The sequence below is a fragment of the Apis cerana genome, linkage group LG12, assembly GCF_029169275.1.
Source record: "Apis cerana isolate GH-2021 linkage group LG12, AcerK_1.0, whole genome shotgun sequence".
Classification (NCBI taxonomy): domain Eukaryota; kingdom Metazoa; phylum Arthropoda; class Insecta; order Hymenoptera; family Apidae; genus Apis; species Apis cerana.
In genome coordinates, this window is record NC_083863.1 from 1,890,720 (window position 1) to 1,914,491 (window position 23,772).

The 23,772-nt window shown below is 28.0% G+C and overlaps 1 protein-coding gene across 8 annotated transcripts in view; it reads left to right on the top strand.

The window, feature by feature from the left end:
• The window catches only part of LOC108002506 (poly(rC)-binding protein 3), a 441,044-nt gene extending 417,346 nt beyond the window's left edge, over positions 1-23,698 (top strand). For 7 of the 8 annotated variants that reach the window (XM_062083268.1, XM_062083270.1, XM_028669095.2 and 4 more), the window contains one exon: positions 1,071-23,698. In XM_062083268.1, the coding sequence (XP_061939252.1) occupies positions 1,071-1,155 (85 nt within the window). In that variant the 3' untranslated portion in view covers positions 1,156-23,698. The remainder of the gene's footprint in view (positions 1-1,070) is intronic. The other variant, XR_009832245.1, reaches the window with a different exon arrangement.
• The last annotated feature ends 74 nt before the right edge of the window (positions 23,699-23,772 follow it).

Below are 23,772 nucleotides of genomic sequence, written 5' to 3' on the forward strand. Positions count from 1 at the left end.
ATGTTCGATCAGATTATGCAGATCAAGAGGGTAACCTATACCTCGATAATCGAGGATGTTTTTCTGTAGATCCATCGCATGTTACCTGGAGAACGATGGTTAAGTGCATTCGTTGTTCATTTTGGAAAAATAAAATTTTGTTCATTAATAAAAAATCGAAATCCTTTGAATTTTTGATTTTAAATTTTTATTTTAAATTTTTGGAAATTTTTATGAGAATTATTGATTAAAGGAAATCAAAACTTTTTAAATATTTTTTTTTTTTTAGTTTAAATTTTTAGTTTAATTTTTTTTTAAATTAATTTTTTTATTATTCAAATATCAGTATTTAAATATTTACAATTATTAAAAAATTTTATCGGACATTTTGAAATTCGTTGCTTGAAACTCGTAAAAAATTCTCAAATTTATTATAATAAAATATATTTTTTTATTATGAAATATATTAAATTTCTTATATGATCTCCAATTTTATTTTCTATATATATATAAAATCAAAATTAATGGAAAATTTCAATTTGAAAAAATGTAACAGTTTTCATTATTTCTATATTTCTTTATATAGAAAATTAAAAACTATAATAATAATATAAATTAATTGTTTTTGTATTTATATAAAAATAATAACAAATTTTTTCAAATAAAATGAAACAAAAAAGAATATACAGTTTCAAGAAAATGCAACAAAAATTCTTTTTTCTATTTATTTTATAAAATTTTTCTTATTAAATATTTATTATTATTCCTTATTATTTATCAAAATATACTGTTCTTTACTATTCCGTACTTTTTTCATAAATTATACTGTTTTATATTTATATAAATATTAATTATATGAAATATCAGTTGTAGAAAAAATTTCCAATAAAGCAACAAAAAATATTCACTAGAAAATTTTTCAAAATATATTTAAAAAAATGTTAAATTAATAATGACCAAAAAAACAAAATGAACATACGATAATACTTAACCGCTCTCATGCCCGGCTCGCAAGCTCGAGCAGAACCGGCGCATCGCGGCGAACTCACAGTTCACATCCGGTCTGACAGACACGGCCAATTCTGTTTCAGGATATCACAAGAAACGACGGGACTCTCGATACCCGCGTACCACTTCATCCCACCGGACCACATCGTTAAGTCGCCGATCCACTAAATGTGGTGAGACACATACGTATGTCGTTGTCGTCGAAAGGACGCGGGGCGTCACGACGCACGCGAAGCTGTCAATGGCATCTGGGGCTGGGCCACGTACTGTGTTCAACCAGCTTGCTAATCGACACATAACACATTTTTCAACACATACATACATACATACACAGCATACACACACAGACAGATCACATATATACTCAAGTTTAATACATATGTACACGATATATAACCACATATACATGATAATTATACACTTGATCAAGAAGAAACATTAATATACTTACACATACTTACGCATACACAATATACATGATAAAGAACAAAAGGTGAACAAAAATGGAACACATCAACGATGGAAAAGGAAAAGTACACACATCATGCATACACATAATATACACGTACATCTGCAAATATACAAGTATATACATATACATGTTATAAAAATGGTTAAACCAGAGGGAAGTACGCGTGGATACACGTTACGAATTTAAATACATATTGTACGCATACACACGTATACACACAGAGGTATAGCATATAACATACAAACATATACATATATATATATATATATACGTGAGAATATTGTGCGCGCTCTCGATAAGAGAATAACAGAGGTGTACATAAGTGGCAAGAATGCAGGGAGAAAAGGGATTAAATCGAGCACGCGCTTAATAATAATAATTATAAAAAGAAAAAAAAATTAAGAAAAAAAATACATGCAAGTAGAGACGAAGAAGACACGCATGTGCGTACACGAATATATTATATATATATATATACTCAAGTGTACAAAAATGTACAAAAGATATTTAAACAAACAAAAAAAAGAAGAAACAAATAATAACGATGCACGCCGCAGCCCGTTATACATACACGGTGGCTGCTGCCGATTGGTAAAGGGAACAAGCCAAAGATATGTTAGTTTTCATTTTTATATTTAAAAAAACGAGAGAAAAAAAACAAAATGAAAATACGAGAGAGGCGGAAGAAAAATACTATAATGGCCGAAAATTTTCGATCACCTCATATTTCAATGATTGGATCTTTGTTTTCATGGATTTGCGTATTAAATGCTATTTCTGAAAGAGCATATATGAAATTATATAGCGCCATATTTATCATATAAATATCCTAATTTTTCTTTAAAAATCTATTAATGTTTAATTACTTACTTTCGCTTAATTATTTAATTAATTACATTTATAATTTCATTACATTTTTAATTTAACATTATTCTATTAGATTTTTAGTCTTTAACAATTATTTCAAAGATTCAATTTTCATTTAAATTCTTAAATAAAGTAAATAAAGTAATTTTTAAACTATTATTTGTTATTTAATATATGAATTTATTATTTATTAAGAATAATCTAATACTACGATATTAATGAAATTTTTTATAAAATAAAATTGATAGAGCTTCGAAAATATAAAATATGACGTTATACAATTCATGGTATCAAGTGGAAACAGAAATTCAATGAGAGAAAAGATGATCTTATATTTTCGGCCAGCATAGTACGAAAAAATTATTATTATAATTATTATTAATCATGAATGTATGAAAAAAAGACGCTGAATAACTATATAATATTAGGTCGATTGTTAGCATTTTTTCTATTGCTGGCTATTTTAAGGAATGGAGACTGATGGGATTCTTTTCACCCATTTAGCTAATTTAAAACATAAAGCCACCCCAATGGGATAATGACCCCTCTTTGGACATTGAAATCTCCAGTATGAAAATATCCAGCAGAACTTAGATTTCCAATTTAATAGAATTTTCTATTATTGATATTTTTATTTTTTTGGATAAAGAAATCTTTCAATAAATTCTTTTAGAATCATTAATAAATATCATTAAAGGCATATTGATTTCATATAAACATTCAGAGTATCAGTGAAGAGTAGAAGATAATTGTTACTCGATATTTCTCACTACAGATGTGAAATGAAAGAAATAACTTTCAGATTCTATCTTTAGAAGAGATCAGATTTCTTATTAACTTTTTGCCCTAGAATATAGATAATCCATCTTTTGTTTGAAAAATAAAATTCTCCACAATTGGAGAATTTTATTTTCCAACAAAAGTATGCTTGCGAAAAGATTGTACTTCAATAATATGCTACATCATAAGAAAAAGAAATTATCACTTGGGAAGCTCTAGTTCACCATCAAATAACGCCCAAGTGTTATTTTCTATAATTCTGTTGGTTTTCTGCGTCGATCGAGACGAAGTAGAGGGGTCTTTCATTTGATAATTAATTAATTTTTAAGACAATAGTCTTAAAAATCTTGTCCCCTTTCAAAATTGACATCTTTTAGGAGATTCAATATAAGTTCTTCATCTGCTTGAAGCCATAATGGAGACTCGACAGAGATTAAGAGGAGATCTAGAATAAAATCAATATGCTGTTTTAATGTGTTCAAATTATCAAAGACCTTATTAAGTAGAGTTTGATCAATTTAAAAACAAGATTCTTATAATTATTAAAATTTTGTGCCATTTTTTAAAATCTTATTTCATTACTATCATCCATAATGATAATTAATTCAATTTTTTTTGGAAAGCCTCGGTGAAAGTAGAAATTCTTTAAATTTAACATATTAACATATTATAATTAAATTTGTTTTGCATATTGTTATTTTGTAATAGAAATTAAAATGTTTGTGTATCTATTGTTGTATTTATTAATTTATCAATAGATAAATTTATGTGCATTGCAAACAATATTTTGTTTTCGTTAACATAAGAATAAAGATACTTTATTCTTCTTATTATTAAATTTATTTGTTCTTATTTAGAAAGAAAAAAATAATAAAAATAATAATTAAAAAATAAAACCCTATAATTAACTAATAAAATATTAAGGGTTTTAGTAAAAATAATTGAAAATTAGATGATTACATTAGGAAAGAATATAAACTTTAAAATATGTATTTTAATTTTATATAAATTTTATAATAATTTAAAGGAAATAAAGAATTAGCAGAGAATTATAAAGAAGTAATTTAACATAACTAATTGTAAAATATATAATTAATATTAAATTTTAAATATTATAATTATTACCTTTTGTCTTTAGTACAAAGCAACTTTCTATTCATTTTTGTTGCATAATAATTGATAAATTGATGCATTCAATGCATAATTTAGCTCTCTAGTATGGCTGAAGTATTTCGCCAAACATAATGCATCATAAAATCTTTTACGATGCTCGGTAATTCATTCGAAGAAGTAGACTAAGCAACCATTAGTTATGCGCGCGCCATTCAATTCATCTTGCATGTTTCATTCAAATGAATCCTTTATTTATTATATTTTCTGCAATATCATAATCATAAATTATTTATTTATTTCAGGTTCGAATATTTTCATTAAATTTCATCTAATGATAATAACTTTAAATAATTTCTTCCAATATTCAATTTGTTATATAATCTATATAAAAAAGAAAATATAAATATAAATTTATATATATATATATATATATATTATATTAATCATATTTAGTCAATAAAGTTTTAATTTAACATGCATTAGAACATTTTTATTGATTTTTATTTTCTTCACATTGTTTTTTATATTTTATGAAATATAAAAATAATATACGATAGATTTGTTAAATTTTGAACAAATCATCAATTTTCGTAACCACCGATGCTTTCCAATCATTAAATCTTTATCATTTTCCATTGATAAAATTTACTTAAAATCGTAATAAAAAGAAATGAGTTCATTTATTAAAAATATTAATATTTTCTAGTATTTTTGATGAATTCTCAAACAAATGAGATCTAAAAAAAATATTTTAATTATTTATCAAATCCAATGATTAAAATTTAATTTTAATAAATTGAAATATATTATATCATATTACATATAAAGATTTGAAAATTAATATTAAAAAGAAAAGAAAGCATTCGTTTTCTTTTATCTCGAAATGACCATGGCCGTAGCTGGATCTCTCGTCGAGTTCCTCTTTGAAAACATCTTAAAAAGCCTCAAAGCCAGAGTTTGGAACCGGTCTCGAATCCAGTGTGGCATATCTTTAAAGAAAAAAATAAACAAAAAAAATATAAACGACAAAATTGTCGAAAAAAAGAAAAAAATATCATCAATTCGATTCATTAATCGATGATAATATTCGATAATATTATAAAATATCGAATTGATGATAGGCGTTCTTCTATTGAAAGAACAAAAATAAAATTATGTGGAATATAAATTATACTATATAAAAAACAGAAGTAAAGAGAAAAATAAAAAATTAGAGGAGATTAAATAATGAAAAGATGTGCGAGTTGAAAACTTAGTTTTCATCAAGAAGTATTTTCTTCTTTATATTCTTTTCTTCATCTTCAATCTTCAATTCAAGCTATTCTTCCGCCGTTTATTAGATCTTTTTTCATATAGAAACTTCGTTTGTCATAACCTAGAATAGGGAACTATAAATGAATTTCTTCAATGTTGGATTGCACGAACTGTTAATCAATTAATAGTACACAATGAAACGTTAGTAATGTTAAGAATGAGAAAAAAAAAAGAAACTATAAAATTTCAATATAAATTATGAAATCTATAACATAGATTGTAAGAGTCAAATTGGTACATATAAATGACTCTGCAGACCAAGGATGTATTATTAGTTCATCATTTTTAAACTAGAGCGTGCTTTTATAATTCGCTTCAATGACATCTGGCGAGCAAAATCAGATTCAGATTTCTCAATTATTCTCTGTGTGTATATTCATTGCAGGGTAAATTCAGTGTCTTCTAGAATCGACGAGCTCTGAGAACGAAATGAAAATAGTGAAATCAAGAAAGAAAGATAAGAATGGTAAATGGAATTTTTCTTGATCTTTATCTTGATCGTTGTTCGTATATATATATCCAGAGTTCAATATTAATTCCCACTACAATATGTGTTTCAATACACGGTGCACGATGGTCAGTACACATGCATATATGCATAAGCGTGCGTTTCGTTCGGTGTCCATTTTTTAGATGATTGTAATGATGTTCGATGATGATATTCGAAGCAAGACTGTCGAACAATGTTTCCTGAGTTAATCTATTAATGATTAGGTGCCGATGTTATCTTACTTAGATAGCAAAATAAATCAGCAATTAAACATTTTTAAATAATTAACCGTTTCGTTAATATAAATGTTTATCTATAATTGAAAAATCATTTATAATGTTCTCTTGATATTTACTTATTAATGTTTAACAATAATTTCTGACACTATTAATTTAAGTCAGATTTTTGCAAATCTTTTAATGGATCCTTAATTATTCATAATTATTATTATCGATCGGAATTTAACAATTTAAATTTTATTGCCAGAAAACATAAACATGTCAAAATAACATCGCTAAAAAATAAATAAAAATATAAAAAGTAAGTCCATTTGTAACAATAATTTGTATTAAAGCATCGAGCATATTGAAAAGGTTAATTATTCATTAAGAACATAAATGTTGATATTTTTGAAAGAAAAATAAAAATGTTACACTAACTCAGAAAACATTATTTCTATATCGATCAATCGATCGTTCGATAAATCGTCGATGAATCTTCGACTGAATCTTTGATGGGTTTTCGATGGAATCTTCCAATGTGTGCCAAAGATTCATGATCCGCGCGAAATCCTCGATAAAGCTCGTCGTTCTCGCTTAGAGAATATTCGCCTTCCGCGGATCTTTTCATGTTCTTCCTCGTCCTCTTTACATAATCAGCGTATTTCCCTCGCGAAATTTGGACTATTTTTTAGACGATTATTTTTCTTAATTGCGTGCGTCATTGCAGTTATTGACTTTTTAGCGAAGAAAAAGATTCTTGATTGTGTCATCTTAAAAAAATAATTAGAAAGATTGACATTAAATCACATTTTTCTTTTCTTCGTTTTAATGTCGAGGACGCGAGAATGATGTGCAATATGGTATCAAGTATGTAGCTAACTGAAGTTAGCTAGTTCAGCGATCGAAAATTTTTTTCTAGCTTTATCTTCTTCGATCGCTCAAAATTTGAAATCTTTTTGTAAATATTTATATTCATGTCGTTGTATATATTTATCAATTTATTCATGTTCTTTAATATCATTTTTTAAATGATATTATTTCATTAATTTCATCAATCGGATTAGCATTTGTTTTTCTATTTATAATCTTATTTTTATTATACTTTTAGCCCCTTACATGATCAATCCATGATAGTCATTATCATTCTAAAAAAAGGAAGAGTTATAAGAAAATCAAAAAGAATTATTCCTTAGAAGTTACATATATTTATGTTTTTTAAATTTTATTTTATTTATCATTATTATATTGCAGGAAACAATTTATTGTAATCATTGATAATTTTTAAAATAGAAAAACTGTATATAAATTTGAATAGATATTACATTTATGATTTTGATTTAATTTTTTTTATTTTTTCAATAACCAATTACAATAATTTTGAATAAAATTAAAATATGAATTCATTATAAAAAAAAGAAAAAAATCGAAAATATTTTAATCATTCATTTAAATCATATTGATTATGCAAGAGGTTAATATAATCGGTAATTCATCGATAATTTGCTCAGATAATGTTCGAAAACAAAATTTTCAATCGAACATTGTCATTTATTCGAAATATTATATATCTATATGTTCATTATAATATATATTATTATATATTAATCGCAATTTTATTTTCAAGAAAAAATGTGTGAAAAGAAAATATCAACACGTTAAATTGAAATTCATTCACTTTTTACGTTTATATGTTAACTAAAACTAAATTATTCATTGTAATATTATCTATAACATCGTTATAAATAATGTAATATTATTTATATTATAATGTTAATAACGGTTACGATTGTAAAAAGATGATATTTGATCATGCATCGACGTTCTCGACGAAGTAATTTTCTCTTTTCTCACCGATTATAACCTCACTTGCACTCGCACACGTATACACCGAGGCCATGGCCAAAATAAGAAAAAATAGTAACAAAAGAAGAAAGACCGAAATTAAGAAATGAAGAAAAAAAAAATACAACAAATAATTTTTACTCTGCTGGATCTTCTCGTTATCCTCTTCGTCTTCGCGATTTCACATGATTCTCTTCGCAACCCGTCGCACCCCTTGTCCCTTCGCTCTCTATCGTCGAACGTATGATGACAACGTATCGTTAAACGTACGATGACGACGTTAAACGTGCGAAAAGAAAAATAACAGAAAACCGCAAGAAAAATGGTGGAATAAAAAGAAAAAGAAGAAAAAGTAAGATTAGAAACAATATGGCGACGACATCGTCGCTCGCGCACCTATAGAAGCAACCTCTGCTCAACTGAAACTTAAAAAATCAGAATGCAAAAACGACAGAGGGAATGTAAAGCAGGTTTCTGAAGCAAACAATTCGAGAAACACACACACACGTGAATTACATATAAATATATATATAATATATATAGTATATATCGAAAAGAACAAGCTGAAGAAAAAAAAAATTAGCGAGAGAGACGCTGTATGATTGTGTATATCAACAATAAATAATTGCTGTGATTAGAATCGATTATATTAGTAAGTAGTTAAGAACAATTTTTAAGGCACAGAGATCGCAGAGAGAAGAACAAAAAACGGGGGAAAAAAAGATGGAAGAAAAAAGATGATAAAAATAACGAATGCTTGTATACGATCATCGTAGTAATTCGACAAATGTTGAGTGAGTATGCGTGTATTCGTGGATGTATATGCGTGAATGCAAAAGAAATAATCTACATGAGAGGATAAAAATTGGAGAAGATAGTGATCGACGGATGAAGCAAATTGTGCAAAAAGTGACTCAGACGCGAAGAAAAGGTGAAAAAACAAGAAAAAAGATAAAAAGCTCTAAAGAAGAGGGTAATACGTTTTATTTATTTATTATTTTTTTTTTCTCCTATTTTTCAAAGAATGAAATATGTGCGCGCGTGCGTGTAATCCTCCTCACGATGATCCGTGTGTTTCAGGGATATAGAGATCCAGATCGATGTTTTATAGAAGAAAAATAAGAGAGGCGGTTGCCGCGCGCATTTATATAGAAAAGTTATATATACACAGGTATATTGTGATCTTTTCACTCAACTCATTCTCTTCGACGATTACAGAGATCTGATTTAATTCTCGACAGGTTTTATATGAAAAGTAAAATGTAATTTTTTTTTTTTCGAAATTAAAATATATTGGATAGATTATTGTATTGTTGGTGGAATTGAAATGATGATGAAACTGATATTGTAAAATTAGAATTGAATTTTATTTATTTAAAATATTTGTTTCTCATTCAAAAAATTTAAAATTTATTTATTTATATTAATAGCTAATATGTATAAAAAGCAATTTCTAATTGTAATAAAATAGTTATATATATCTAATCCAGTTATAAATCTTATAATATAAGTTTGGATTATTATTATTTTGATTTGAATTTTTTTTATAGTGAATATATTTAAATAAAATTTATTTAAATATATTCACTATTTATTTATTTTGTTTTATACAATGCATATTTTTATACAGAAATTTTAAATACCAATATAAATGATTTAAATCTTGAAATTAAAGGTGCTTAATATAGAGGTGCATAAAATTTAAGTAGCTTTTTATAAAACATGATTGTATAAATCAATGTTACTAAATAAGCTTTAATTTATGATTTCATTTTATTAGTTCCATCAACAAAATAATTTATTTTGAAATTTATGCTGAATTTTCTCAATAAAATTTAGCATAAAAGATTTTTTTAAAAATACTTTATTATATTTAAACATCTTTTTCTTGCTAATTCATATTCATATAATCTTATAAATATTACAAAAATTTAATAATAAATTTTATAAATTTCATGATTCGACAAAAAACTAGTTAATTAAAGTAATAAATAACATTGTATTATTTGGATCTTAAGGGTGCATTAAAAGCTATGTCAAAAAAAATAGTCAAGTTTAATTAAAATTTTCTTAGCTAATAAGTAATAAGTACTTTCAAAATATTTTGATATTTGAGATAAAATATGATATTTAATAATCACTTGTGTCTTTAGTTAGATAAGTGTTTTTACTTAGAAGGCTGTGAGGAAAAATGTTCATTAAAAATATTATATACATTTCTACAAGTTTAATGTATTATATACAATATATTATTTAATTTTAAATTATATATAGTATTAATGCGTATGCTCAATGTAAACTAATACCATACATTCAATGTTAATATTCTTGTATTATCCAAGTATATATAATATACTTGGATAAGTATAATATTTTTTTGCAGTGTATTTTAAATCACCCTTAAGTGTTCCAATTACTAATAATAATACAACGTGAAATAATTTAAAGAAAACAAATAATTATTGACTCGATATTTTTGAAGAAAGACTATAAATTGTTTTTGAAGATTAAGAAAAAACAAATTTATTTTTCAAATAATCACAAATATCACAAAAAATTATGATTTGAGTGAAAAGTTCATTGTGACGAAAGAAAGAGCTATTTGTGTTCTAAACTGTCCTAGTGAGTTTGGATAGTTGATACTTCGCGCGAAGAACGATGGCTAATGCGATATTTCGTCATTTCTTTTTAATCTCGTTGTATATTCTCGAATGAACGAGGTATCGTCACTATCCATTGTGCTTCAATCAAACCAAATACTTAAAAAAGAAAAAAGAAAAACATAAAAAAATGAAGAAAAATTCACTTTATCAAACTTCGTTGATGGTTTTTCTCATTCAATCGTCTGATTAACATAAAATCATTTTTATGCCCGTGATTTCCATTATATAATTAAGGAACCATCATCGAGGCTGATGTACACCAGAAGCATATCCGGTGACACATATGACTAGGTTACGAAATAATTAATCTCTCTTCTGCTCCAATAATAATCAAGCTCCATATATTTATTCAGCGTGTATTATCTCGTGAAATGGAAAATCTGTAGACTAATCGTAACTAATTATTCGAGACGTTTCTAGCTCGTAGCATATATTTTCGAATCAGCCGATTCTTTCGTAGTATATAGTAACTGCTATAGCTCGTTTGCCATAACTTAATTTCTTTTGATCTACAATGAAAAGGAGCCACATTTCTAAAGAGATCAGAACAAATAAAAATAATAATTCCATTAGCTTCTTAAAGGTCAAATTATTTTACAAAATTCGATAAAAATACATAATTTTATCTTAAAGTTCAAATTCAAAATTATTTCAAATTCAAAATAAAAGAGAGAGAGACTTAATCTAACTCATGATTATGATATAATTATACTCAATTTTGTATACATTTAAAATGAAAAACCAAATTAACTTGAGATAAATATAATTGAAAAAAAATGAAATGATTCAAGTATGGTCTTTAAGGGGTTAGTCAACGGAATAATGATATACAATTTATCCAGAGGCGTTCAAAATAATGTCAAGTGTTTCATTTAATCCTTTTCAAATTGCTGCTATTATTTATGATTATTCGTGTAAAAATGATTGCTAAAACAGAAAAATAAATCAGAATAAAGAATGCAAAAAAAAAACTTCATAAGTCATAATACATGAAATCTGTATTCTTAGAATCTTAATCTTGTTTTAAAATTATAGGTTGAATTATGAATTTTGATTTATTACAATAATTCTGGTTCTTATATAGAATCAAATATTCAACAAAATGAAAAATTATACAATACCTCTAATATCAAGTATATTTTATATAAGTTAGATTTATAAAAATAGAGTGAAATAGGTTATTATTACTGACTGAAATCCATAAATTTTGAATAATCTAAAACTTTGAATGAAAATTATAAAATACTATCAACAAATTTTATTTAATTCTTGTTTAATTATTGATTCTATAATAATGTATGTAAAGATGTTTCTGAAACAAAAAAATAAAACAGGATAAAGAAGTAGAAAGAAAAGATTGAGAAAAAAAGGAAAATATAAAATAAATCATGGACACTTGGAACAGCCTATACCTCTAGAATCTCAAGCTCCTTCAAAATTTGTAGATTATATATTTTACGAATTCTGATTTCTGATCAGGATTTCTACGAAATTATTTAACATTTTTATTCTCGAATATTCAATATGATTCGTAGAATTCCTGACAAGTTATAAGATATCTTCAGCTAATGTCAACTATACTACAAATGAAATGGTATAGGTTAGGTTATCAATTGAAATTGATTCGTAAATTTTTCGATATTATTCTAAATAAAAATTGGATTATTTCAACGTTCTCATTACAAAAACCTATGAAGACACAAATTATTCGTCAAATAATCTTTCGTGCAGAACAAATCATTGTATTTTGAATCCTTGTTTCTTTTTTCATGATTCCATTATTTACACGATTCCAGCTATATTCCAGTTACGAGCAGTTTGATCAGAAAAACATATATCGCGTATCGGTCTTTTGTTTCTCCACAAAGTATAATAAGAAGAGTTATTAATCGTAGATTTTTCTCGATCCCAATTCTCTTCAATAATATATAATCCTCCTTATTCGTCTCGCAATTTGCCCTCGACGAACAAAATTTATTGAAACAAAGCGAGAACGTTGCACGCGTCAACGTCGATAGGAAACGCGATCGTATCGTTGTGGCGTAGAGCAATCTGTTAGTGCAGGGGCCTTATCCTAACTGCGCGGGTTCTGATTGGTTGTTATCGCGGTACCATGTGACCATTACCTTGTATCATGGCGATCACTTGTTTCGAGTCGAAACTAACACAAAACATTTTCACTGATTGAATTAGTATTTTATTCATTATATATGCTAACAAATGATTTTTATTATGAAAGATATTTCTACAGAATATGATATATAATTACAATATAATATTGTAATATAAAAATAGAATTATATTACAATATAATATACATATATTGTAGAATATATAGAATATATTATAATATATAAGATATTCTATTGTAAGGCTTTACTTAATATAGAAATACATAATACGTGCTTTACATGTGAATATTATAAAAGTTATTTTTAAAATTTAATAATTTTTATTTGTGTCTTATTGTGTCTTATATCTGGATCAGTATTGCATGCAAGATTAATTACTGATTCCGATTGAGACTTGCACAGTGAAGGTGTTATAAAGGATTTTATTCGACGATATTTTTGCCAATCAGGAATAACTTTTATAATGTATTGTTTGGAAACATTGAAAAATTGAATTTAATGTTGCGTTTATGAATTTTAATATCTTTATGATTATATTATTACATTATGATTACAAAGTATAAAAATATTTTAAATAGAATAATTATTCAAATTTTATAACTTTGCAATTAAATTATTTATAAGCTTGTTTTTTTTTAAATTTTTAGAAGAACAATCTTTAGAAGAAATAGGATTATTGTGACAAGGCAAGCACAATAAATCAATTAACTAACAAATGTGCAATATTTTTTATTATTATACGAATTTTTATGTTTTTATTTTTAATCGTTTTATTGATTATATTTTCAAAACCAACAAAGATCGAATGTTATTAAGATCATAATAGAGACATAATGCCCAAACTAATAAAATTTTCGATAAAATTTTTAAATATATATATATATATTATCCAAACAGTATTATTTATATTTTCATCTTTTTTCATCTAAAAAAAAATGACTTAGTAATTTATTCTTTTATATGTATTATATTCAATAAGCATAGAATCAATAGTTTTTGAAACATTTTAAATACATTTAATCTCACATATCACATAAACGTAAAAAGATTATATTTGCTCAATATAGAATATACTTAAAAAAAATAAAAAATCATTTTCTATTAAAATCATAATTTTTCAAATCTTTCAAAAACAATACATTATAAAACCAAAATTGAATTATATGATAAGCAAATTGAATTATTAAAAATATTAACAGAAATTTTGTACAATATGAAATAGACATAGAACAATAAAATAACGATAATTAGAATCCTTAATGCCAATAGAAAGTTGATTTCTCGATCGACGAGAGGATCGACGCGTGTAAAGGCGAATGTAGACATGGGTCCGCGATGACCCGTATCAGTTGCCCAACCTTAACCGTAACGCAAGGCAATCAGCTAAGAAATAACTTAGTTTTTATAGGATATTGAAGCGCATGCGCCCTATTAATTAAGGGGCGCGGAATTAAGGGCAAGAATTTAAAAAAAAAAAATAAAGGACCTTTTAGTTCTCTCGTCTGAAGGGCGCGTGGAAGAAGAAAAAAAGACTCGAGCGCGATTTTGAACGGCCGCGCGAAGATTTACTCAGTGGCATATTTTTCTGTAACGATTAAGCGAAAATAAGAAAAAAAAAAAAGAGAGAAACACGAGAGATAAAGAGAGAAAAAGAAGAAAAGAGAGATTTGTGTGTGTGCGCGCGTGCATGTATGTGTGTGTGCGTGTGCGTGTGAAAACAAACGGAAATATATGAACAAGTAGTATTCATGGGAGAGAAATGGTTAAATGTAATGAAAGAAAGCGAGGGATCGGGAAGACCTCGAGAGAATACGCGAAGAATAAAAATTAGAAATGAAGGCTGATTTTTAATCCGTAAAATTGGAATTCGAAACTTTCGAAATCCAAAATATATATTTTTTTATATTCTTTTTTGTTTTTTTTTCTTTTTTTTTTTATGAAGATTTTGTCAAGAAAATATAAAGATCTTAGCCAATTTATAAAAAATTGAATTATTTTATTCTTTCTTTATATAAATTATTACAATGAATTAATGAAATTATATCAATTAATATAAGTTCAATATTTGTTTAAATATAAATATTATTTGTTTTAATACAATAATTTTTAAGAATTTCAAGTTATAAGAATAGCAAAAATTTTAAATTCAATTAATTCGAAACTTTTGTAGTTTCGAAGGTACGAACGTCCCATCCCTAACAAAAATATGAAAAGAAAGAATAGCACACTCGAAATTAATTGAATCGCAGAGATGCATGGATGCGCGCGAGATATATGTGTAATTGTTTTCCATTTTACGTGTGCCAAAAAGTAAAATCGAATGAAACGAGATAGATGCAAGAGAAAAAGAAAGAAAGAGAGAGAGAGAGAGAGAATATATATTGAGATCATGAAAATCATCTGGCGAACGGCTCAAACCGTGTGCCAAGCTTATATAAAAAAAAAAAAAAAAGAAGAGGAAGAGATAAAATCGCGGACTGATTAATTACGTGTGCCAAATCGTCGTTACACAGACACATACGTACGTATATACATGCATATATATATATACACACATATATAGAGACATTACACATATACGTATATACAATTGTCATACCGCTGCAGCTGTTCTCGAATAGCGAACTCTTTGCCTGCCGATTTTTCGTGTTCCCTTTTGTTCGCGTATTTAAAGAGAGCCAGCCGTTGTTCTTCGTTCTCCGTGCTTCTTCGTTCGCGCTTAAAATAATTCTGCCTTCCTTAATTAAAATTTTCTGTCTTGCATTTTTTTAAAATTTTTCAATAGAAATATTCCTTAACTACTTTCAAATAAAGTTAAAAAGTTCTATTTGATTGTTCTTTAGAGATATAAAATCAGATCTGATATTATTATTCTTAGCAAGAATATCTTCCGTTCTTCGTATATTAGAAAATGCTTGATAAAATATTTTAATTGAGGAGGTAAGAATTATTCTTGGATCTGTGTATGGATCTTATTTGTAGATATATTTGTACGGTAGATAGATTTTCTTTCTTTCCCAATGTTTTATGCGTTTTATGCGGAAAGAGAGTGATAGATTTTTGTGCAAAAATGAAGTAGGATTTGTACGTAAATAGTGGCTTCGATAGGGAAAGACAGGAAAAATCGGCATCGAGCGAGGGAAGAGATTTGGTTGGATTGCGACTTATAAAATGTTCCTTTGGAAGAATTTTTGTAGATTTTTCTCTGATGCGATTATATTCTTCTTAAATAATACTTCTTAAATACTTGGTGGAGAAAAATTTATAGAAATTTTTATTAATCCTGTTACATGATATTTTTTTAATTCAATTAATTAATACATTTTTTTTATGAATTTTCAATATGAAAGCTATCAATAATATTTGTGCCAAACAATATAATTATCATTATATCTAGTCTTCCTTACGCAATTTATATCATTATATAATTTTATTACAGAATCTTAGGATAAATTATTATCGAATTGCATTAACGATCATTATAACCTCTTTAAAATAAAATTAAAAATTATACGCTAATAAAAGAGAATATTTCTTTTAATATTTTTAAGTTTCTAAGTAAATAATTATAAAATTACAAAGTAAAAAAACACAATTTTATATAACAGGTAAATATCTTATAAGAATCTTCGAAAGAACATTTCATCAGTTGCAATCGATCAAAAAAATAAAGAATTTTATCGAATCATACGTAAATTAAGAAAGGCCCAAAAATGGGTCTCGAAGGACAGGGATTATATAAAAAAATATACGATGGTACGATCTTCTACCGTTGGGATCTTTAATTGTTTGCATCGATGTTCACGATCCATTCGAAAGATCGTCTCGTCTAATGGAGATAACGGGGTAACGTGCTTCCGTTACACGAATCAAGCAAGTTGATACACTTCCTCCCATTTATGTGATTTTTCACCTTGTCTTCCTTTTTATTTGTGCTCATCTTCTTCGATAATTACACGAATTCACGTTCGATACATTGACGAATTTCCAGCGTTGCTTGTTGATCCATGATCAAAAGGAGAAATGTAATTTCTGAACTAAAAAAAAAAAAAAAAAAAAGTCTGATTAATAATTAGAAATAATTGTTCTTTAGAAATTGCTTCATCGTATCTCATTGCATATCAATTTTTTAGGGAAAAAAAAAGTATCTCGTGTTATCGTATAGATAAGATGATTGTAACGATGTTAGGAATTGATCTCACGAGTATTTTGTAAAATGTAGACAATTTAAAGTAAGAAGATTTATGCAAGTTTTTTAACACACAAAATTACTCCAGTAGAAGATATCTGATATAGAAATTCTGAAATTCTTTGTGAATCAGAAAGAAGTCGAGATTTTTGTGAGAAACAATCATACCCAATGTATAACGTAACACTAGCCTTTTTATATTTGAATAACAAAAATGGAATATGTATATTTCAAGCTTTGTAATTTCACACTGGATAATGCCAATGAAAATTATTTTTTGAACTAGGCGTACTTTTAAAATGTAATAATTTAGAAATCATCTATGATCCTAATTATTGTACTGTAATTACATATTAAAAATTACACAAAATTAAGACACATCATTAAATAGTGAATTTTTTCTACGGTATAATAGTTAAATATCGTTGAGACAGTTGATAAATTATTAAAAAATTTCAATAATACTTTTTTACTATTAAACATGGCGCTGAACATGTGTCAGAGAATTTAACAAAATATATAACGAATTTTCGAATAAAAACTTGTTCAAAAGAACAATCATGGATCATAGTAAAGCAACGCAATGGAAAATCAATATTTGTGTCAATATTTTAAACGACGTTATTCTACATTATTATGTTGGCTCTTCTAACAGATCGAAGAAACGAAGGAGAAACATTCTATACGAAAAGTCGAAAAAAAAAAGCACATTAAGGAAAAAAGAAAAGAGATATTATAAACACTTAGAAAAAGACATCCTTTCCTGTTTCCTTTGCACATCACATCCGCACTCAACGATGGATAAATCCGTATTACCATTAATAATCATTCTTCAAGCTGATGATTCCTTCTCTTCCTTCACGTTCGACGCCTTTCCTTTTTATCTTCCTCGGCCGATATCGACTTATGTTAGAAAGCCTTTACGAAAACAGGGTCATACAAATACTTACGTGTAATACGAGTATTTTAAATTTTTAAATCGCGGTTAAAGAGACAAGAAAGGAGATTAAGAAAAAAAAAAGAAAAAAAAAGATGAAAATGTGAAAAAAGAAAAAAAAAAAGGAACAAAAAGCGATGTAAGCGATGAAAGAAGAAACAAAAAAGCAAACGTAGTGGTGTGCAACGTATAACGTGAACAAACTAAATAGGAGATGTAAACAAAAATAAACAAAAAAAAAAAAGATGAATAAAAATTTTTACAAAAAAAAAAAGCTTGAAAATGTTGAGTGAAAGAAAGAGAGGGAGAGCGTGAGCGAGCGAGAGATAGACAAAGAAAGAGAGAGAGAGGGAGAGAGAAAGATGTAGTGCCACGAAAGGAAATGCGTATATAGAGAAAAAAACGTTGCGACTGCGTCTTTCAAAGCGTTCTCGTTGGATAAAAGAACAAAGCGTCGCTTTTTATAACGTGTTGCTGCGAAAATATATATGTATATATATGTGCGCATAGAGCTGCATACTGTATCGCATGTGCAGATGCAAACTAGCGAGGTCTGCGAACACAGGAAATAGGATGGGCACCGTACTTGATCGCGGTATCTATTCGTCGACCGATCAATCGTGCTAATTCGATCGAATCCTCGCCGATTTGTCAGTTCTTTTCAACTTATTTGTCGAGCTTTCAGGTTAATCTTTTCGGCACAAGATGTACTAGAGGTATATCTTGCTATACCTCTTTGCAGAGAGGCGACAAGATTGCTTTGAACAGTGCGAAATAAATTTAGAATCGAAATAATGAAAGGATTTTAAGAAATGATAGATTTTTGCAGTTATATTAATCTTCCAAGTGAATCAGCTGTTAGGAGTAATCAATTATTGAGGATATTCGATCGTATCGCGATCGATCAGAGATTATATATATATATATATATACAATATATATATATATAAAATACGTTTTGTAAAATCCTTTGATGCACGCGATATTTGTATTAAAAAATAAAAGGAGACGTACAGAGAGACAAATACGTACATTAGAAGTGCATGATAAGAATAGTAGGGCGATTAACTTACGCCAAAAGGGGAGATTTTTTTTTTAGAAGTATAGAGATAACGCGAGCAAGCATGGAGATAAGCGAAATAAGACACATGCTGTAAGTAGACGGTGCATACGGTGCCATGCAAGAATAATATCTTGAAAATGATCGATGGTTGTAAGCAATCTTTTCGTCGTGCTAGTGAGCACGAGAAGATAGATACACGGATGAAGTATCCGTGAAATAACGTTAAATTGCAACTTGGAACAGCTTTCAACCTATTAATCTTGAACTGGTAACGTATATATACGTATATATACATATAGCCATATGTGTATATATAAACGATATACAATTACTATAAGCATATAAGAAATATAATTTATATAGCTGTATTCTACGTCATCAGTACATGTAGGACAGGCTTGCGAGTGTTCACATGTGATCATCGTCTCAGCCGGCGTGAGAGTGCTTTAAAATTTAGAGACTGTGTGAGTGAGAGAGATATTATATATATATATATATATATATATAAATATTAAAAGAAAAAAAGGTATATATAATAATAAATAGATAGAGAGAAAGAGAAAGATACCGAAAGAGGGAGAGAAAAAGAGAGAAAAATACACTATACCTTGTAGTCGACGTTACATATCTTTGCAATTCATTCGTTAGAGAGCATAAAGAAATTGTCTGTTAGGCGATTCAGCGACGCCCCAGCGAATTATAATATTACGTGTCTGTTTAATCCAAAGGCAAGACCAATCGCGCGATTCGAACAATCCAATCTTAGAAAAGGCGTCGCTGGTCGACTGTGCGATTGATTATTATATGGGAATCGATACGATAGACCCGTGGGATATGACGCACAGACGACCCAGACCTGGCCCAAAAGTCAGTCTACATATCAGACTCTAGTTTAGCATCAGGTCCCCTTCTCAGATTCCAATCGTTTCTTCGAATTTTTTGGTGTATTTTTTCCGATTCACGGCTCCGCCTTTTATTCGTCGATGAGATTATCTCAAAGATAAGATCTCATGTGTATATGCGTGACACATAGCAGAACCTGCTGAAACGAAAAAGGAACGAAGTCGGTGAATCAGACAGTTTATCGAACTTCAAATCCATCGATCTCTCCTTCCTGAATCATGATATGCTCACCTTCTCCATGGTGATTTCGAGTCGACCGGCTCTCCAGTTGTCAAGGTCGATCATAGTCATCCTCCTCAAGGATCTTCGTCTGGGATTTTTCCTTCTTTCCTTGAAAATCAAGCTACATCCTAGATTTAGAAAAACTTATTCGTATCGTCAGTTACTGCTATTACTCTATTTACCAATGCTACCTAACTGTAACCGGCATTAATACCGCTACTATATCGCCCCGTTATCCAATTACCGCGATCAAAATCGTTAATCGTCCCATTTCGCTTACCGATAATTAGTTTGATGAGAAATTTACAAATCCTCGAAATTTTAATTCGATTTTGATTAAAATTCGAGGACTGTAACGAGAGGCTAGAGATTCTTTCGAAAGGACATTTAATCATTGATACTTTTTTTCGTAGAAAGATCGAAACTTTAGATATATTTTTACACGATATATTGTAATCGTATTTCTTCATCTCATCTCTTCCTTGTTTCCTTGTTTTGATTTTTGGCATCATTGCCATCCTTCGATCGTGGTGGACTGAGAGAAAATTGTAATATGTAATGCAAGTTGTTACATCTTTGAAAACAATCATTATTGTGTGTGTTTTTTGAGACTTGATAGTTGTTTCGAAACATTGTTAAAAAATCATAAATGATAAACATTTTTCGAGATTTTAAATACACCTATTATTTTAATTAGTGGTTGATAATATAGTAATTAATAATTAACTATCGAGGAATTGAAAAAAAATTATAATTTTATAAGAAGAGACAATACATTATAATAAAAAGTTAATAAAAATTGTACAATTATATGTACAAAAGTGAGATAGGAAGGTATATGCTCAAATTGGCATTTAGAATTTTCATACTATAGAACTGATAAAAAATATAGCATTAAAACTTTCATAAAGTGATATTCTAAATGTAGTAATGTAGTATCGTTATTATGGCTTCAAAGCTTAATTTTTCTTTACAAAGCACGTCTAGCTAAAAAAAATAATTAATAATTATAAAATCTCGAAAAATAAAAATTTCACGATATTAATTATTTCGAAACATGTAATTAAAAATTTCAAAATTATTTTATATTATTTATCCAATTTTTCGATAATTTTTTTAAAAATATGCATCTGATAATGAAAATATATATCTATATGTGCATATATGTGTATAATTTTTATTGCATAGTATTTACAGCTTTCTCTCAGCGTACAGCCCTGCATCCATTTCAATATCCATTTCATTTTGAAATCTCTCAGAAATCGAAAATTATTCTGTAGAAGTCGTAAAATTGTATTGTGATAACTGTAAGACATGCAATTGGTGGAAGTTAATTAACATAGACAAAATTCAGGAAACAAATTTTTCGAAATATAAATATTAATTGATCTTATTTGATTAATACAATTATATTCTTCCATCTTGCGAACTGAATTCAGAAGCAATGCTCTCTCATAGCAATCTGTGTTGTTACGTATTAATATCATTTTACGTAAATTACGATGCGTATTTTTACATAATTTATATGTTGTTGATTAGTTGCTATACGTAGATGAACGAATATTCATCGTGCGACTTCCGTGAGTTATCTTAACTCTTTCGCTATGTAAACAAATATTCAATCGTGTAATTAAATAAGCATACATAAATTTTTTTTTACAAATTATTCGTGAAATAAATGCATAATTTATCGAAAATTTTTAACAATAAAAATTGCGTGTGATTATTGATAGTAATTAATTAAACAAGTAATTATTTCTATTTATTTTCACTTTGTGCACAATTTTAAAAGATATAGATGTCCTAATAAAAAAATCGAATAATTAATTATTGAAATTACAATTATCTAAATTAAAATTATATAAAAGCGAAAGAGTTAAATGTTATAAAATAAAAAGAATCATCTTATGCAACTTAAAAAAAAACAGACCGTACATTGAAAAAAAAATGTATAGTTACGAATGTTAATTTTTCACGATGATTTTCGTTCTACCTTTTCATTTTTCTTTTCTCAGTTGCTCAAAAATTCCCTCTCCACCACTATGGAGAATGTTTCTTGTTAAATAATAATTGAAAAATTTGTCGATCGATTCGTTTCTACTTTAGAAACGAGACAAGATAGCCTATATACACATAAAAAAAAAATAAATTTTTTCCTTTTGCTTCGGCGATATCACAATATCTGATTTCTCCGCGGGAGATAAAATCCGCGTTTTACCACGAGCATTGTATACGTACGTGAATTTTTATTGCCGTTTTTATTACACAGACAGCGCAAAAGTGGTCGATAAACGACGGTTTCCCGCGTAAAATCATCACGTGACTCGTTATGTTTTGTGTTATTGTTTTACTACTTCACATGTTCGGTCATGTAAGCGATTGTACATATATATAAAACGTGCACACGCAATTGTAATTTGTCATCAGTGTTAAAACTCGAGTGTCAACTAGGACTGCCGAGCGATGAATTACTCGTTCTGACAGATATATACTTTCGGAATATATAATACACGTATTATAACGTATACATATAATATGTATATTATGTATCGTATACAGGGATATGTAGCCCGCACAGTTAACCATGACCAAAAAGTGCCGAAACATTGGCGAAAAAATCGAAAACAAATGAAAAAAATATAAGCAAAAAAGTATACATATATTATTCCGGATCGTAAAACGCACGGTCAGGATATCGAATCTACGATCGTGCGTACGTAAAGCACGAGCATAGATACATACATGTATGGGCAGTGCTCATGTACGCGTACACGCGCATATACATATATAACAAGAAAAGAAAAAAAAAGAAAGAAAAAATACGACAGTTTTCGTATTACTACAGCAGCAGCTGCACCTCTTTTTTGATTCTCACACACGCACTCACACGATCTTGAATCAAACATTCTTTTTTAGCGGTCAGAGAGAGGGATCGCGGATTTACCACCATTCGAATAAAGATTTAATGTTTGTAAGGGCAATAACGATTGTAAATTTTTCGAGTACACTGTATTTGAATGTGTAAGTTGCATAAAAAAGACAGATTTTTTAGATATTGCACTATAATATTTATTATTCTAAGGTAACGAGACGGTCGCGATTCGCCGCGCTCGCGATATCTTCCCCCCTTCCCCCTCCCTCCAACCCTCACTTCTTATGGCCTCGATCGCATCGAGAATCGATGCCCGGGATCAATAGCGACGAACTATCGATCGCTTCCGCGCGAAAATGTTCCGTGCGAGATATGGTAATTTCTTCAGTCGCGATCGACGCCTAGTCGCAAGCGCGGCTACTTCGCGACGATCATAAATTAATATTAATTAATAAAGAGACAAAGCGAATGCATTGTTCTTTCCAATAAAAGAAGAAGCAAGATTTTTAGTGTTTACACTACAATTGATAAACGATTCTATTATTACATAATATTATATTAATAACAATATTATTACTGTAATGTTTGTTTTTGGTTATTAAAGTGTGTATATAGTAATATATTCTAGAAATGGTCTCTCTCAAATCTCTACCTTCCAAAAATTTCTTTTTTATGATAAATTTATAGATAATTTTTAAAAAAATC